At 56.1% G+C, this 18,450-nt stretch overlaps 1 protein-coding gene across 7 annotated transcripts in view; it reads left to right on the forward strand.

Annotated features, from left to right (window-relative positions):
* ACACA (acetyl-CoA carboxylase alpha) overlaps positions 1-14,483 on the forward strand; it is a 129,186-nt gene extending 114,703 nt beyond the window's left edge. For all 7 annotated transcript variants that reach the window (XM_086763185.1, XM_086763184.1, XM_086763187.1 and 4 more), the window contains 4 exons: positions 8,276-8,430; positions 9,121-9,291; positions 12,115-12,251; positions 12,737-14,483. In XM_086763185.1, coding sequence (XP_086619311.1) covers positions 8,276-8,430; positions 9,121-9,291; positions 12,115-12,251; positions 12,737-12,863 — 590 coding nt within the window. In that variant the 3' untranslated portion in view covers positions 12,864-14,483. The remainder of the gene's footprint in view (positions 1-8,275; positions 8,431-9,120; positions 9,292-12,114; positions 12,252-12,736) is intronic.
* Positions 14,484-18,450: the final 3,967 nt, after the last annotated feature.

An 18,450-nucleotide genomic window follows, 5' to 3' on the forward strand; every position in this document is an offset into this window, starting at 1 on the left:
CTTGTGAGAGACATCATGTTCACGCGTATCGTGCCTAGAGTGTGTGTAATGTAGTGTCTTTTGGAACTGATTTCTCTTTAATTCAATGGGTCTTAAAACAGACGCTCATTTCAGATGCTTGAGTCTGATTTCCATCTCAGCAATTGCTCAGCTTACTGAAAGCTCGTGGGCCAAACCTTCAGCAGGTGTCGTTGGCATCACTAAGAATTCGGTCACAGCCATTTTGGGCTGCTGGGCTATCACTGAGGTAGTTTAGAGTAATGATACCCGTCTGCCTTTCAGTTTCAAGAAAATAAAAAGTATTCCTTGCCTTCTCAGTAGAATACGGGGCGATCTGCAGGGCTCGGTGGCTAGCGCGTCACTGCGTGTGTGTTATTACTGCGCCCGTCGCTCCAGGTGACCCAGTGCCTGGTATACACCCAGCAACCCAAAATACAGAGCGTTCAGCAAAATGCACTTAAAATCAGATATGCACTCTCTCAGGGGAACGGACTCTTTAAATAGCTCTTTACTAGCTCTTACTGCAAGAATATAATCTTACCGAGCCTCTCTTTACCTCCAAAATTGACTGCATTTCAGTAGTGGAAGGAGCGTGCTTCGTGGGTATGGTTTGAATTCCTAAAGCCTTTTGGGGTCCTTCGGGAGGAAAAGCATTCTGCAAATGACTGATAGATCGTGGCTATTGCTGCAGTTACGTTTTATTATTTGGCTTTTTTTAATTTATATATGAAACAACCATGATATGCCTTGGAAAGAGAACGATAATTGTAAAGGGGAGTGTTAAGGATCAGACCGCTTGCTGAAAACCGGGTTCTTACCGATGGCTTTGGTAGCATCAAAGATGTTTTCTCTTTTTTAATGACAGTATTTTGACACTCCCTTTGTTTTCTCTCACTGTGCCGATTGCTTTCTGGGCGAGAAGCGGGTGAGCAGGTGTTTGAGTTTGGCAGACCAGCGCAAGGCAGCGGTTTTATCTGAGTTCACGGTGTGTTACTGCAGAGAGGGCAGACGCAGACCCCCAGATGGATGGATGTGCTCGCTGTCTGCCCGCATCCGCGGGGATTAAAAACCAGCTTTAGTGTTTGTAGAGATTCCTTTCACTTGTGACCTCTGTTAGACTTGGCAGTGTCCCTTTAGGAGCAAACGGATAGCGTGGCAACACCAAATTGTGGAGACGCAGCGCGGGGTCCCAACAAATGCTCTCCAGAGGCGTTCGAAGCGTCGCAGTTTAAAGGCTGCGGTCGCGTTCCTTGCGCAGTCAGGGCTCACAGCCTCACCTTCTGCAGGCGTGTGCGCCGCTGCGGGAGAGCTGCCTCTCCAGGGGAAGGAGGAATCAGATGTGTGGTTAGAGAAGGCACTACGCCGAGCGGTCAGCGCGGGCCCACGCGGATGAATGGCACCACGGCTGGGGCGCTGTCTCTGAGAGTTATTTACCTTCACCTCGCCACAAAAACCACTGGCTCTGCCGACGAACAGACCGTAATGGTGTCTCCTGCGCGGCGACTGCGGATGAATCCTCTCGCAGGAGCAGTCACGGGCTGGGGACAAAGAGAACGGCTGGAGTGTTTAAATCCCGAGGTGGAGGAAGGTGGGGAGCAGAGGGTGGCCCCTGCAGAGGGTCCGTCACCCCAGCTGGGTGCGAGACGCCTGCAGAGCACCCTTGGATCGCGCCGCTGGGACCTGCCCCAGCATCCTCGGGAAAAATACAGGAAGAAAGGGGGGAAAGAGATTTCTGCCAGCAGTCTCAAAAATCCAACGCAGCGCTATGCGAGGAGGCAGTTCAGGGTTTTTTTTCCTCTCTTCCTCTACAGGGTAATTACTCCCAGCAAACTCCATACACTTTAATTAAAATGACTGCAACACAAGAGCAAGTCACTTACAACTGTACATACCCAGGGCTCTAAAAGCCTCACTGGCTGATAAGCATCTCACTCCGATGGCTGGTAATTGCTCCCAGCATCGCCAGCGCTGCTGCTGTTTTGCCACTAATTCCGTGCCATAGCAGGAAAGCCGAGATTGCAGGACACGGTGAATTGCATAATTTTTTTTTTTTTCTTTTTTTTTTTCTGGTTTTCTTTCTGGCCAATTTAAAATTTGTCAAAGTCGGTCTTCTTCTGGATCACTGCCCTTTGATATTTCGCGCACTCCATTTGCCACAAACAAGCCGCAGGGCCGCAGTTCATGCTGACTCCAGCAGAAGCAGAGAAAGCTCCATTTATCTTACACTGCCTGCTGAATTCTTACTCATTAGCTGGGGGTTCACTGCCTCTCTTTAACCCCTGAATGGCTGTCATCCCTCCCTGGAGCTGCTGAGCGGCCGGGAAAGGGAGATGCTCTCCAAGATGCGCCTGTTGCAGAGGGCTGGGGAGGCAGCGGCTGCGGTCCCATCCCAGGCGCTTGAGATGCTGGGGCTGGACCAGCAACTGGGGAGTGCGCGAGCCGGGAAGGCTGGCAGATATGGAATAATTTGACATAAATCTGTTCATTATCCATTCCCCGGCACTGTTGCTGAAGTGTTGATTAGCCCCGTGTTTTATTAAAACGTCACTCAGAGTCACGGTATGGCAACGCAGCGAGCGGCGCGGAGCAAAGGGCAGGGAGGGAAAGGATGGCCCCGGTCCTGCCCACCGGCACATCGCTGCGCGAGGGGGACGGGGGTTCCTGGGAATGTGGGAGCGATCCAGGCCGTGAGCCTCAGGCCGTAGTTAAAAATATGGAGATTCAATTTCATTTTCCTTATTTATTATACTTAGAGTAAAACACGGAGCAGTGGAATGAAAACCAGCTTTGTCGTGCCGATTCTAGGCGTGTAGGGTGTCTGAGGCACAGTGTAATGATGCAAAAATTTGGTGGAATGTGGATGAGAGGAATGGCAAAATGGCTCCAGTTAGAGCAGGACTGGATATGACATTTTCACCTTTCTCCTCTCAGGTGTTCGTAGTGAAAGTGGGCAGCCCTCTGCTTCCCACAGGTGATATTCCCAGTCGGTCCGTGGCTGCGGCACCGGAACTGATCCCGCGGGTCCCTGTCGGCCCTGGCTGCACCGCCCGGTGAGGGCTGTGCTGGTGGCCTGGGGACAGAGACCCTGACCCAGCCTTGCTTCTGGAGTGGCTGAAACCTCCCATCCCATGACCTGTCTGGTTCCGGGCCTCGCTCGGAAAGTTCGATTGCGGCGCTGAAGTCCAGTAATTCTTTCCTGGGGGGTGTTCGTTCAGTGTTGTAATTAATCACAATGCCAGTTGTTTTCTTGAGCAAGAACTCAGAAAAATGCTGCTGTGGCGATCCCATCCCTCAGGAAGTCTGGGACGAACGCAGTCAGTGCCGCTGTAACTTTGTCGTTTTAGGGGATGCTGGTTTCCAGTGACCGCTTCTGTACGCAAGGGCTGCTGCATTTGAAGTGTTAATTCACAATCCTGGGTCTGGAAGAGCAAGTGCTGCTTTCTGTCCGCTCCTTCGTGACAACTCGAATATCCTCCCAGGAGCACTGTGGCTGTTTCCCCCAGAGCAGGAATTTTGGGGAATTACCTGCCTGCCGCACTTTGCCCGTTGGCTCTGGTGGCAGCGAGGCCTTCGGAGCGGAGGGCTGGAGAGGACAAGGCTGGAACGTCGCACGGCGCGGCTGTACGAGGCCATTTCCAGCCCGTGTCGTGAGCATGGGTGACCTTCACTGCTGTTTCGTACCGCACCTTTGTAACATAAATCCTGCTGAATATTAAGTGAAGCAATTACAAGCAGTCTCATTTAACGAAACAAGCGACGATCCAAAAATGCCTGTCTCTCCAGGGACGTGGGCGGTGATGAGTGACCTTCCTCCTCCCCGCCGCGCAGCCCCTCGGCCGGGGTGGGAGCTGTGCTGCCTGGGCGGCCTGCGCGCGGCTGGCATTCCTGCTGCCTTTGCTAAATTTTTGTCTGGCAGGAGCTTCGTTAAAGGCAGAGGAGGAGCAGGTGAGGTTCGGGTGGAAGCATTATTGTTGCTGGCGTGGAGTTTCGATGGAGCCGTCGTAACCAGGGTGTGGTGGGCTGGAGCCCGGGTTGAAGCCAGCTGCTCAGCCCGGCTCTCGGCGTGCGGAGTCTGAGAGTAAGCGTGAGGCCATCTCCACAGATCGGTGGGGTCGGGGGCCTTGGTGCTGGGCTTTGCCCGGCTCTTTGAGTGCGTGTTTGAGGAAGAGGCAAGAAAATGGACAAGCGCTTGGCCGTGCGGAGGCTGCGTGCCGAGGGCGAGGGAGAAAATCCCACGTTTTAACAGCTTAGGAGCCGTAACCCATCAAATTGATTCAGAAGCTGCCTGGCTTTCTGCAGTCGGAGGGAACCTACAATAACACTTCTTGAAGTCATTTTGTCTAACCTGTTAAACTGGTCATATTTAAAAAAAGCACTTCGCTACCGAATGTTATGGGAAGCTGTGATTCATGGTCCTGCTGAGCCGTTTCCGGCTGGCAGGAACTTTATTAGAGGCAGCCCGCGCCCTGCCGCCGCGGCTCCCTGTGCCACGGACACGCTGAGGGGCGTGCGGAGACCCCGCTGCCTCCAGAGGGGTTTTTTTTTGTTGTTTAATGGGGCACAAATCAAAATAGTTTAGGTGTTGCGTTCCCTGCCGCGACGCTTTCCCTTAACTTTTGGAGAGGAGTATAAATCACCGTTTGGTATTGGAGCGCTTTACGGGAGAGGTCTCGCTGTGGATTTATCGCACAGCTTTTCCGTCTGGCTGCGCGGGGAGGGCGACCCCTCGGAAGCCTTCCTCCACCACGGCGGGCTGGAAAGCGTGCCCGCGCGTCCCTGCGGCGGCGGCGGCGGCGGGGCGTGCTTCTCTGCGGCGCGGGTAAGGGGCTTGGTTTGGCAACCGGGGGGTTTGGCGTTTCCCAAAAGCTCTGAGGTTTTTGGTACCCCAGTGTTACTGCTTCCCCGGGGTATTTTTTCAGCTTGTTTAAGGCAGTTTTGCTGTGGATCAAAAGAAGAAAAAAGCAAAGGCAGCATAGAATGAAGAGGGCTTGGTGCGTTCACCACCACGGGCAGGATCTGAAGGTGCCGAGAGCCGGATTAGGACCTGGCCTCTCGCGGTCACGCCGATGGCTGCGATGGTGCCGGCGCTATATACACAAGCGTGCGCGGAGACCGCGGAGCAAACTGCAATTCAAGATAAATGGGACATTTTATGGCACTCAGAGCGCTGCTGTAGACAGTGTCCCGCGCTGCCTGCCGAGTCAGGAAGGTCACGCGCGTTCGTTCTTCCTTGGAGTCGTCCTCTGCTCTTGCCTGCGCGCCAGAGCCTGCTGCGCTCGCTGTTTGCGTTGCGACGCGGCCGTCTCGGAGCGCTGCGGCTTTGGTTTCCCTATTGATCAGCAGCCGATCCATAGCTAGAGGTCTATAATGTTCCTATGATTTAAACTTCAACAGTTTCATTAACTGTCAAGTACCTTCAGAGCAAAGGAATCCCATATTTTACTTCCCCTCTCCCTGCCAGTGTAAGATTTGTGGAAGGAGACTTCTTTTTTTTCTGAGAAATAAATAAATAAAGCCCCAGCTTTCTGAAAAACCCCGAGGCCTCGAGATCTGACTAGGAAAGAAAGAAAACCATTCCAAGATATTTAATTGTACAGGGGGCTTACGGGATTGATCGAGAGCTTAGCTTTTTACAATAGTCCAGTGAATAAGAAATGCTCCTGACAAACGATCGATGATGGGATAATCACTCTTTATCCCCCCTCCTCATTGTTACCTCCTTTCTTCCAGGAGAACAGGGTTCAGAAGTCAAAAATCTTTATAGACGCTGCCTTTAAATTAAGCAGAAAATAGACATTGACATATTTGTTAATCTCACCTAAATCATTACCGGGCCTGGCTGGTTTGGCTGTACGCGGCGGGTCGGCCGGAATACACGAGCGTCGCTGGCTTAAGTGCGCGCGCTGCCATTTAAAACAGAGAGGTGTAGGAACCTGGGAATTCAGCATGGATAAATACAGATAATTTTTTATTCTGAAGGTTGTGAGAGTCGCTTCTCTTAATTAAAACCTTCTTGCTAGCGTTTGAAAGGTTAGGTGGCATTTATAACATCGGTAGGCACATAAAAACATTGCTTCCCTTGAAAGAATCGCCGTGTGGCTGGCCTGGGGCTTGGAAATGCACGTGCGCGTGTTCAGGCCTGTCGGAGAAACCCCGGGAGGAGGGTGAAAGGAGAGAAAGGTGCAAAGAGGAAAAGAACAGGGCCCGCGTGCGCCGGGCCCCCAGAGGTGGGTCTGAGCCAAAGCCCCGGTGTCGCCGTGCCGTGCGTGAGCCGCTGCGGCGCTGCGCCCGCCGGTGAGAGGGTGGGAGCCCCGGGGCCCTCGGGTCCTTCGGCCCTGCGTCGTGGCGGCCGTGGGAGGTCAGCCGCCCGTGCCGGGGAAAGAGCGGAGCCGTCATGCAAACGCAGGCTTCCAGCAGTCCTGTGGTTTAGAGGCTTCTTGAGAACAGATTTGTATCTGCGTCTTCGTGCTTAGAAGCCTGCGAAGGACTTTCCTTGCATGAATTTCTCTGATGGCTTTCTGTGAGCCCGTTTGTATCTCTTTGGCACTCGGGACCTCCTGTGGCAACGGGCCCTGCCACTTGGTTTTGCCCTGTGTGAACGTGTTCCTTCTCGTTGGGGCTTTTGGAAGCCTCTCCTCCTGCCTCCCCTGGGCCGTCACCGTCCGCGTCACCCGGCCTGGAGGTGTGGCACTGTAACAAGAGGTGCTGGTGTAGCGGTAGATGTTGCATTTCATCCCATTGACATTCCTTCCCAAGGGAGAAAGATCAGAAACAACGCACCGCAAAATGCGGTCGTGGTACACGGGCTGCGGGATGGCAAGGGGAGGAGCGGCTTCCTCTGGCTGCATCATGGCTCCAGCTTTTGTCCCAGGTTCTGCCATTGATTTCTTGTGCTCCTGGGCAGGACAGCGCTTTGTGGCAGAGCCCAGCTCCCCTCCGTATGCTGAAGAGCGGTCGCGCTTGCCGTCTCCCCGGCGCAGGGGCGGTTAGATTAACATTTGAATGGAAGGTGCCCTTGGACGGTGGGATGTTAGGACCCACCAGTGCTTCCAGCAGGACTCTTCTGTGACGCGGCTCCAGATCGCCAGCGCCCTGGGCGTCAGAAGGGGAGGCGGGTGGCAGGCAGCTGTCCCCGAGGCCGTGAACTTGCAACCAGAGCTTCTGGTATGGGCAGGAGGTTAGGAAACAGCGCAATTCAGTAGATAGATCCTGTACCGTATAATTTGGCTCAGATTGCAATCTTTGCTTAAATTGAACTCAGACCGGCTCCGAATCCTCTGCCTCTGCACAAGGACCTCACGCATGCGTTGGTGAGGCAGTGGAGAGGCATCAGCCTACTTCTGGGCCAACTTTGACCTGGTGGAAATTACTGCGGGCTGAGTGGAGAGCTGCGCTTACGGTTACGCGCCCCGTGCCCCGTTACGGGGAGAGAGGGGAGGTACGTTCCCAGTTCGGTAAGGGGGCAGCCGGGGAAGGAGCTCCTCATTCTGCGGCGGCAGGCGCCCGCAGCGATGTGTTTCCCCTTCCTGGCTTAGCCTGGGTCAGGGAATTCCAAAATGAATCAGAAACCATTTAATGCACGTTTTTGTTTTAATCAAAGTTCACTTTATCTGAGCTGAATGCTTTAAAAAAAAATTAAAAATTACTAACTGCACAGGACGTTATCTTCTTGACACAGTTTTATTCTTGTCCATCAGGGTAGTCCGTGGTGGAGACCAGTGTGTGCTGATCACTGGTCGGGTGAACGTGAGCGGTTTTGGTGTCTGCAGCATGACTGGTGTGTTTTCCTTAACGAGGCCGTGGCTCTAACGGCTGCTGGCAGGAGCCAGCCCGCAGGAAAACTTGAGACTGTGTAGGTGGTTTTACCTTGTCCGTGCTTCCTGCTAAATGAACTGTGTGTTGCGGCGTTGTTCTTTTTTAGGAGTAAGTCCAGTAAGTGTCACTGAATTGATGGCTCCGCTCGTCGGCATTTAAATGGAATAGAGTCCCCATGGTGAAAGCTCCTCCGGAGCTCTTGCCTGAATTTGTGGCAGGCAGTCTGGACCGGAACACTTACCTTTGACTCAAGACTCAGCTTGGCGTGGCTGGGAGATGATGGTCTGGCGTTGGTCCTGGCCAAACGCAGCCCGGGTCTGGCCTGTACGCAGGGGCAGACGACACCTCCATTCTCCCTCGGGGCTGCCCGGAGCTGCGCGCCCGTCCTCCGCGCAGCAGCCCTCGGACAGCCCTCTGTCCCGCCCCGCCGGGCTCTCTGACGGGCTCTGCCTGCTCGTAGGTACCCCCGAGCTGAGCCCCGCGGAGCGAAAAGAGCTGGACACCAAGCTGAAGGAGCGGGAGGAGTTCCTCGTTCCCATCTACCACCAGGTAGCCATGCAGTTTGCCGACCTGCACGACACGCCGGGCAGGATGCAGGAGAAGGGCGCCATAACTGTGAGTACGGCGGGGCTTTCCTCGGGGACGCCGTCGGAGGGTCTGACACCTGGGAAAGGGCGGTCTCCCGTGGGGCAAGCTGCTGCTTGCAAACCTCTGCCCCCGTGACTCTTGCCACTCCACCAGCTCTTTTCTGGCCCGGAACACAAGCCCGTCATGTTTTTTAGCACCTTTACCTGATCCCTGTCCGTTTGAGACCCCACGTTTTCTAGATTTCACCGTGAGCTCACTAGCAACCACATCAAACCCCCCGAGAGCGCACCGCAGCCTGCCCTGGCAGCAAGGGGAGGCGGGGAGCGTGGTGAGGCTGTGCCCCTGGGCACCCTCGGCGACGGGAAGGGCTGCTGTCACGTCAGGGTTTGAACCCTGGCCCATAGGATTTGCCTGGTTCCCTCTCCCCGGATGCCCGTGTCCTGGGCTGTGCTGCTCATCTGGGGAGCTGTCTCTCTTTTTGCAGAAGGGAGCAGATTTCTGGGTGACAGAGGGGGCTGGATGTGCCTTCTGGTATGGCAGGGTGGAAGTCTTCAGAGCTCAGACGTGGGAGTCTTTGAATTTCCCTTGCACAAGCGATACCACTAAGTATATAACGAGTGCAAGCCTTTTTTTGCCGTTGGGAATAAAGCATCTATACTTCTCCTCGTAAGTGTTGTCCCTCACTCATTTCTCCTTCTCCACTTGTCTCTTGGACAGGACATTCTAGACTGGAAAACTTCCCGTACCTTCTTCTACTGGAGATTAAGACGTCTTCTTCTAGAAGATGTGGTCAAGAGGAAGATCCACGATGCCAACCCTGAGCTGACGGACGGGCAGATCCAGGCTATGCTGAGGCGCTGGTTCGTGGAGGTTGAAGGGACAGTGAAGGTAAATGGAAAAGCAGTTTTGTCTCTGGTTTGTAATCGTAATGGCCAAAACCGTTTTAGGTGATGAGGGAGAACTTCTGGTTTGTGGGGACGCTTTTTATAGCAGGCCAGAAAAGCAAACCAGGCTTTTCCCAAGCACGTAGCACCGTTGCTATGAAAATCTGAGGATCTCACAGCGACGAGCAGCTCTCTGCGCAGAGCGAGGCAGGGCAGCGTGTGGGGCGAAGGCTGCGCAGGGGTGCTGCTGCCGGCAGAGCTGGCGCAAGAAACCCCGGGAGCCACAACAGGTGCTCCGTGCACCCGCCCCGAGCATGACCCGCTCCTTGTTTCTGCGCGCAGCGTGCCCACAATAGCGCTGTGGAGCTGCTCCTGCTCCAGAGCAGTCCCTGCGTACCCTGGGGATGTGAAAGCAGGGTTTTTATTTTCTTTTTACATTTTGTGGGGCAGATATACGGCCAGGCTCTCTTGCCCCCGTCCCGCTGCTTGCAGAGCGGGCCGTGGCTACACCGGGTTGCACGGTGCTTTGACGCCCCGCGCAGCAGCACGCCGTCGAGGGCAGGGCTGGGGGTCCGCTGCGCCATCCCAGCGCCGGGGCTTGGGCTGCGGCTCGCCTCGGCGCCAGCCACAGCCCTCACCTGATAGCCGCGCTGAGGATTTCTCCTCTCATTGTGCGCCAGCTCTGAAGCTGGCAGTCTCTGAAGAGCAATCTCTGGAGCTGCTCTTAGGCTGGTTTTGTCACAGCTCTCCAATCCGAGTTCTTTATTTTTTTTATTTTATTTTATTTTATTTTGTTCTATTTTTAAAGTCACGAACACTCAGGGGTTCCAGAAAAGGGGGGGAACTGTTCTCTGGAGGGCAGCAAGCTTTCCAAGGTGGTGTCTGAGCATCTTTAAAAGCAGGCATCTCGTTAGCTAATACATTACACCAATCAAGGAGAGTTATCTTAAGCCACAATTAATCTGCTCCCTGGCATATGTTGATAGGAAAGCATCATGCTGTTTCTTAATTAAAAGCAAACGGATTAAAAATGATTAATAAGAGTATTAAATATTCTCCTAAACTAAAAGCGTTGGGATTCTCGGGTAAATCTAGCTTTATGCAGGTCTGCAACTGTAAGGCAGCTGCTTGGGTTTTTTTTTTTTTCCCCCTTCCCTGGATTTTTCCGAAGTGCCCTACTTTGCATGCAGGGAGCGTTTCTGTCGTGTCTCGGGGCAGAAGCAAGGAGCAAAACCTGACAAGTTTAAAACAATAATAAGGAAAAACAATTAAATAGGCAAAATCCTGAGGTTGAGGTGCCATCACTGTTTTAAGGCAGCCATATACCCAGTGTGAAAGAAACAAAAATCCCAGGTTTTTTATTAAAGCGTGAGGCGGGTCTGCTGCTGGGGGCTGCAACGGGGTCTGCGCTTCGGGCGTCCTCCCGGCGGTGCCGGCCCTCACCCGTGGGTGTAGCAACACCTTCGTCGACGCGGGGAAGGAGCGCCACCCGCCAGAGTCCCAGGGAAGGGGGAAACAATTGCTTGGACTTTGGAGACTGGTAATTAAATATGTAAATAAAGGGGGAGCAGTGAGGAGGCTGGTCAGTGCCAGTGCCGCCCTTGTGCTCTTCCCTGGTACGGGCAAGGACGGGGAGAACCCGCTGTGGGCAGGCTGTGGTGGGCTGGGGCTGGGGAGGGGCAGGCGTCGCTGTGCTGGAGAGCGGGGGTGGCGAGGCGATGCCAGGTGGCGCGGCTGGAGGAACCCGTCGCGTGCGGTGGAGCAGAGTCCTGCTCAGGGAGGTTTTCTGCTGCCCTCGCCGCTGCCGCTCTTAGCAAACACGCTTCGCCTTTGAGTGCCGCCATCCGTCGCGCACTCCTGGCTCCCACTCCCCGGCCAGCCCCCGAAATCGCCCTGCGCCCGGGCGGGCCACGGGGACGGCCACGGGGGTCGGAGGTGGTCGGGATTCCCGGCTGGAGCCGTGGTTGCTCCGCTGCCCGTGGCTGCCGGGGTCTGCACCCGCGCCCCGCGCTGCGTTGCTGCGCCGAGCTCATTGGCATTCCGACTTTGGCTTCGTTAGTGATAACAGAGAAGGATAGTGCACCTTTAAATGACGAGCTTTGTGTTTAATTACCCAAATAAAATGACATAAATATGAATGAGTGCTAATGGTGGTACTTGCTTTTCCGGAAACCATTAACAAAACGATTCTTAAATGATTTGTAAAGAAAATGAGAGGAGGAGAGAGGAGCGAGAAGGCTATGAGGCGTCCAGCGCACTCCTGAGTTATTATGTGGTCAGCTACCTGGCAAGCACCGGGTGAAATGAGCGGGCCAAAGGAAAAAAGGGTTTGTTGGCCAGGCTGCGCAGGGCTGCGGACACCCCGGCCTCCTGGGCTGGCTCGGGCATCCCGCGGTCCCCGGGGGACACCGGCGCGGGGTGACGGGGACTCCTGGCTCCCGTGACAGCTCGGCACTGGGAGAAGCCCGGGATCAGCCGCGTCTCTGAGCGCCCTCACCGCGGGGGCAGCCGGATTTCACCAGAAATCGGGGATCTGTCCGCAGCGGGACGCTGGGATTTCAGCTGGGACGCGGCTGGGGCTGGCGCGGCTGGGTTGGCGGCAGCCGCTGGTTCCCCTTCGATCCCGTTTGTGGAGGAAGATGCAGAATGAGATAGACTTTGCTCGTGGTCAGTCGTGTTTATGAGAGCCACGCGCGCCGGGCGACCCACAGAGGGCTGCCAGCCTCCGCTGCCAGTAACCAGCAGTTGCACCTGGGGAGGGGCGCGCGGGGAGCAGGGCGCGCGCGGCGCGGGGCCGCGCCGGGTGATGCGTGCGGTGTGTTCGCAGGCGTACCTGTGGGACAGCAATAAGGACCTGGTGGAGTGGCTGGAAAAACAGCTGGCGGAGGAGGAAGGCGTTCGCTCGGTTGTGGATGAAAACATCAAATACATCTCCAGGGACTACATCCTCAAACAGATCCGCAGGTAAGCCGGCGGCACGCGCGCTGCCCCTGCGCAGCGGGGGTTTTCAAAAGTTCATTTTCATGTCCTAAACTGGAGGGCTCTTAAAGCACCTTTGCCTTGGAGGGAGCTGGGGGAGTACTGAACTGCGGAGCGGAGCTCCTGTGGTTCCATGTCCTGTGCCGTGGGCCGTCTCTTCCCGTCGTTCCCGCTGGTGCGAGGGCCAGGGCTCTGCGGCGCCTGGGAGGGGGAGACGTGGGTGCTCTGGGGAGCCTCTGATGGTGCTGCTGGTAGTCTGAGCAGCTCTGCCACCGCAGATGGAGCAGCACGAGGGGCCTCCGAGTGAGCACGGCTGTCGCGCTGCCCGCAGCCAGCTCGCACGAGGGCCTGCTGCCCTGCCTGGTGCCTCACAGACCCCGTGTTTCGGCCCTTCCCCGGGGCCGGACGGGGAGCTGTCGGCCGCGCTGGGGTGCGGGTGCTGCCGTCGCTTAACTCTCGCCCCTTTCCAGCCTGGTGCAGGCCAATCCGGAGGTTGCCATGGATTCGATCGTGCACATGACCCAGCATATATCACCCACTCAGCGAGCCGAGATCGTGCGGATCCTCTCCACAATGGACTCGCCTTCTTCAACGTAAGAGCATCGATTTCCCACACTTCCCCCTGCCTGGTACAGTGGAGGAAAAAAAAAGAAAAGCAGCTCAGAATTGCCCTTTGTCTGCTCAACTGCGACCACTGTACCGAGACGGGGAGGCTCAGGGAAACACTGGAACAGTGACATTTCTATTTTTTTCAAATCAGACTGACCAGAGGAAGTGTGTTCTTTGGCCAGAGACACGAGGCAAATGTATAAACACAAGCGCCTGCAGAACTGAGTGACGGCTGCCTAACTGTACCTTATTTATTTAACCAGGCGTGACTGGACCAAGGCGTCGGCTTGCTGTTCGGCTGCCACCCCAAAGCACTGCAGCCAGGTGATGAAGGGTGCGCCGGCACCCTGAGCTCTTGGCGTAGCAACGCACGGGCTCGTTTAAATCGCGCCCCGTGCCCCTGCCTCCTTCTCTCTCCGCACCTCGCCCGGTAGCGGCAGCTTTGTGCCGACAAGTGCCAACCTCAGCCCCTGCGAGAGCGTCGCTGCGGCCAGGGACGGGCGCTGCCCCCCGGGAGCCGCGATCCTCCCGCCTGGCGTCCTGGGGGAGAGCGGAGCCCCCCGCACGCCAGCCCGCTTGTCCCTGGCAGCCGGTGGGGGTTGCTGTTTCAGACGTCTGTCTTGTTACTGGAAAAGTGGAGGAAAACCAGCGTTTGAGCCGGTGTGGCCAGGGCTGTCCCCACGCCCCGGGCAGGCTGCGGGGCTTCCCAGGAGGGTGGAGGTGGCGGGGGCAGGATTTTGGAGGCTGAATCCCCGCTGGCTTTGCCTTTGTGCCCGGTTCTGTTAGAGCAGGTCAGTAAAGTGTGAGAAAGGCCCTTCCAGGAGGAGGCAGGAGAGCAAAACGCAGCTGCTCAGCCGTTTCCGCTCTTCCTTCCCTGCATTATTTTGAGGGATGACGGATGTGGGGCAGCCCCGCTGTTGTGTGTACATCGTGGAAGTGTGAGCAGCTGCCTGAAGCAGAAAGCTGACAGCCTGCCAGGGTGAGGGAGGGAAAAGGACAGTCAGATACACCCGGGGGTGTAACTGCGAAAGGAAATCTGCCTGGTGCATCTGAGCAAAGTTGTTTGTTTCTCCATCACTCACCTCTGCCCAGGAGCTGGCTTGAGCGGAGCTGCCTGCGCCTGCCCGGCGCTGGGGAGGGATGCTCTTACTCACCTGGGAAGATGAAAATATCAGAGAAGTTGGTTTTGGTGACCCCTTCCTTAGCACCAGCTGGTTTTTCACCCATTCCAACGGGGACTCTTTGCAGCCGGTGGTCCCCGGCGGGTGTTTGCAGTGAAGCGCAGCGCGGCTCCGCGCCGGGCTGCCTGGTGGGAGTGTGGCGGCGGCGTAGCTCACCGTGGGCGGACCCCGGCCCGGGTCCCTGCCTTCTTCCTGCCCTTCTTTATTTTCGTGGGCCTCCTCGCGGTAAGAAAAGCCCCCGGAGCCCTGTGGAGGTCCAGGCCTGCGGCAGCACCGTGCCAGCGTCACCGGCTGACGTCCCGGCCGTGCTCCCCCGTGCCGCAGGCTGGGCCAGGTACGCAGCGGGGCAGGGGCGCGCCCTTGGTACGTACAGTTCTCGCTGGTGCTGAAGTATTTCACTTACCTCAGTTTCTTTTAATAAAAAGAAAATGAATTACAGCTGTGTGGCCGGGAGTGGAATCTGTCACCCCTCGTCCTGAGCTGCCCCCAGGGAGCTCTGCCGCTCCTTCGGGCAGGAGCAGGGGCTTTTACGCGGCTCCTCTTGAACGAGGGCTGGGGGAACACGGAGCCGAGGGGCCTGTGGTCTGGGCTGCTCGGGCTCATCACGGCACCCTGCCTCTGGCCAGGCCCCTCTTCCCGCTCGCGCTCCCGCCGTGCTCGGGCTCTGCAGATGCTGGAAATAAACCCTGAGCTGTGACCCCGCAGGGCAGAGCCCCCCGACACCTCAGCCAGAGCAAAGCAGCGCTCACGCCCATCAGGCACCGGCGTGATTTACCCTTCCCTGAGCGTCGCCGTGCCCACCCTCGTCCCGCTGCGGGCTCTGCCCAAGGCTCCGGGCGTAACTCCCAGCCCACGGCCACCATCCCAGCGGATCCTGGCCCTTCTCCATGGGTTGATTTTCTTAACGTTACAGTGCCTGAAACAAACAGAAGGGAAAAGCCGAACCCCAGCGCTTGTCTCTGGGCAGAGCAGGAGAACTCCCACGGGTGAGGGGCCCGGTCAGCAGGAGCCCACGGGGATGGAGCGGCCAGGCCCTGCGGGTGGAAGGTGCCTGTCCCCTCCCGGACTCAGTGACCCTTCCCCGCGCTCAGGATGCGGACTGGAGCGGCGCATTACGTTGCCCGTGATCGCAAATGCACCTCCAGTGTTTATTTTTCACGCATTTCTCAATCCAGAACCCTGATGGCTGAAAACAGAAATCACCTTAACAAACCTCATACAATGGGGGGGGGGGGGGGGGGGGCGGTGAGGGGATGGACCCCACTGAACTCCGGAAACGCATTTAAAACTCTTCAGCCTCAAATATCTGCACATTAAAATGCCAAGAGAAGTACCAGAGCTGTAAGCTCTCCAAAGCCCGAGATCAAAGTGCCATCATCTTTTAATGCGAACCTTTTGTTGTATCCACAGTCTTGAGAGGGATGAGAGACATCAAAATACAAACTGAGGCAAACTGTGGCTTTGTAGCTGTTTTGTTTTAGTCTCTTCTCTCAATTTGGGCCATGAAATAGGTCAGCTCCATTACTGATCAGCCTTCCCACAAATATTTAAAACAAATTGAATTGCACACCCAATACCCATCACAATTACGCCAGGCACAATAACTAAATTAGCAATTCAACAAAATAATTGGAAATGCGATTCTCTCTATTCCACAGCCTCCCTCAGGGCCTCGGCCGATCTATGGGGGGAAAACTCAGCTTTACTAATTCTGCAGCTAATTAGAGACACACTTGTAAATGAAGTTGTTTGTCTGAAAGTTGAAATTCTTCGCTATTGTGGGGCTGGGGGGGATTAACAGACCCCCTCTGTCCCCCCGTCGCAGACGTCATTCCCCAGAACGCCCAGCTGCTGTGTGGTTTTGCAAAGGTGCAATGCCCGGTTGTGGAGGTACTAATTAGCAGCTGTATCATGAATTAATAAAGAATTAATATTCGGGGGGGCGGGGGGGGGGGGGCGTGCGTACCTCACTTACTGTGAATTGGCAGCTTTAGGAAAACTGAGTGGCAATCATCCTGCTTGTCTGTGCCCCAGCCCCGCGATGCCGGACGCCAGCGCTGTCAATGTGCTGGGGCTGCCGGGGCTGGGCAGGCACTGGGTGAGCGGAGCCTGGCCCAGTTCACCCGGACTGGAGCTGCTGGTGGGTAACTCAGCCTGGCCGCCTCCCACACACGCGTGTGACCCCTCGCTGGGGGCTGCCACTGCCGGGCTGTCCCCAGGGCAGTGCAAGGGGACACCGCCACGGCCTGGCAGAGCCACGGGGCCACCAGTTGCCCTGCTGCTGGACACAGGGACATCGGCACCGCTTCGGCACTGGTAACTGAATGCAAAAGCATGCTTGGGGGGGCTTTGACTCTCATCTCTTCAAACAATGCGAACGAGAAGTTATCACATTTGAAGTGGTTCATATTGCCCTTGTAACATACAGTCAGCTCTCAAAAAAAAAAAAAAAAAAAATCGAGTGTGCTGGTGCTCCAACTGTAAAGGACACAGAAGGCAAGCTGGAAAGGGCCGGTGTGGCTGCAGTGTCCGCGCAGCCCCAGCTCAGCCCCAAAGCCAGGCCAGAACCCTTCCCAGCACAGCACAGCCCGAAGCCGGGCCGGGAGCCGGGGCTTCCTGTTAAACGTCCTTAATATCGTGCTGACAGCGCACGCAGCATGAACCCATTCCACCGACACAAACTTTGGAAGCACCTAATTTACTCCCCTTGATGCCGTTCGGAATTGTGGTTATTAAACCACGAGAGCTTAAGGATGGTTGATGACCACATGGCAGCCCGCTACCGGGCATCGCACTCAATGACATTAACTGGGTCTCGAGCGTGGGACTGCTCACCACACCTGGTACCCGTGTCTTAAAAACTCAGCCTGTCCCTGTAGCCCTGGACCCTCTGGGGTCTTGTCCCCGGACGGAGCGTTGCCGTGACTCCCGCAGCGTCTGAGAGCTTTGTGGGAGGGCCAAGCGTCACCGCCGGGGTCTTTGCTGTACAGGAGGGCACCAGTGGGACCCTGACACGGACAGGGCAGCAGGAAGGAGCTGCCGGTGCCGTTCAGTGCGTTTCCACCTGACGAATTTTGACCAGAGAGCTGCGAGCTGCAGGGGGCCGGGAGAACCAACACCTACCCCTGAGAGCTGCAGCTTCGGCGGCCCTGTGAGCTACTCATGCGTGGTACCTGGCTTTGCCACACACAGTCAATACTCTCTTATGTTTAAAGCCAAAAAAAAAAGCTTCCCTCCGCTGCCGCCTCTCCCCGCATTGATGGAGGGGACAAGGCTCAGCACCAGGGAGGAACAGGGAGAAAATCTCCGACGGCTTTGCGGAGCCAGCAGCTCCTCCTGGCACTGGCAGCGTGAGGCACCCGGCTCGTGGATCCCTGAGGAACAGGACAACTCCAGGCACAGGTACTGCTCCTGGGTGCACTGCTCAGAGGAGCTGGGGTTGAGGACATCATTATCACACTTTTTCTTTTTGTGCTTTTAAAAAAAAAAGCCACAAAAGCGGCCTGGGGTAGCACCCTGCCTCCTAACCCAAAGCAATCATGGCTGTAACTGGGACCTGGTCCCTCGCATCCCCTGCGCAGGGCCGGCCCAGGCCGCTTCACCTGCCGATGGTGGGATTCAGCCGGGGCTTGGGCCGTACTCCGGCGCTCTCTCCTGCTTTACACCCAGACCACCACACAGCAGCCGCGGCACAAGGCAGGGCTCTGCGGCTGAGCTGGTTCTCCCTGCCGTGGTGGGGCCTCTGCTCCGTGCAGCAGTGAGGGGACTGGGGCACGATGTGCTGGACACAGGTGGCTGGAGGAGAGACTTAACTCTGTAATGATGAGGTGCAAAAATGATTAATTAGTCGCAGCGCCGCAGACGGCTCTAGGGACACAGCGAAGTGCAGCAATGCAGCTACAGAGAGTCTTCGCAGGAGAAAAAAAAAAAAACAACAAATAAACAAACAAATGATAAAACCATGGTGCAACACATCCCCGCCCAAGCAGAGGCAGGACCAGAAGGATGGCAGGAGCGGAGGGAAAGCGGCGGCCACAGCAAGGAGACCCAGCCGGGATCATCGCTCCTGCGCACTGGGCCGCGCCTGCCAGGGAAGCACGGATCACGGAGGGGCTTCCCTCCCTGTGACCTAACTGGTTATGTACTGACAAATGGAATGGGTTTTTATCTAAGCATATTAAGAAAAATTAGAAAAGTAAAATTTAATTGCCCACTGAGAAGCTGGTCAGCTCTAACTTATAGAGGGCAAAATAAATGAAAAAAAAAAAAAGCCCCTTGTCCCGCACTGTGGCTGTGCAGTCGCTGAACAGAAATGTAAACTCTACTGCAGGCCTCCACACGTCCGTGCTGGCAGCCGCCCTGTGCCCGTCGGAGGCCGGGGAAGCCGCTCGGCT

This window comes from Chlamydotis macqueenii, chromosome 19, assembly GCF_036417535.1.
Source record: "Chlamydotis macqueenii isolate bChlMac1 chromosome 19, bChlMac1.mat, whole genome shotgun sequence".
Taxonomy (NCBI): Eukaryota; Metazoa; Chordata; class Aves; order Otidiformes; family Otididae; genus Chlamydotis; species Chlamydotis macqueenii.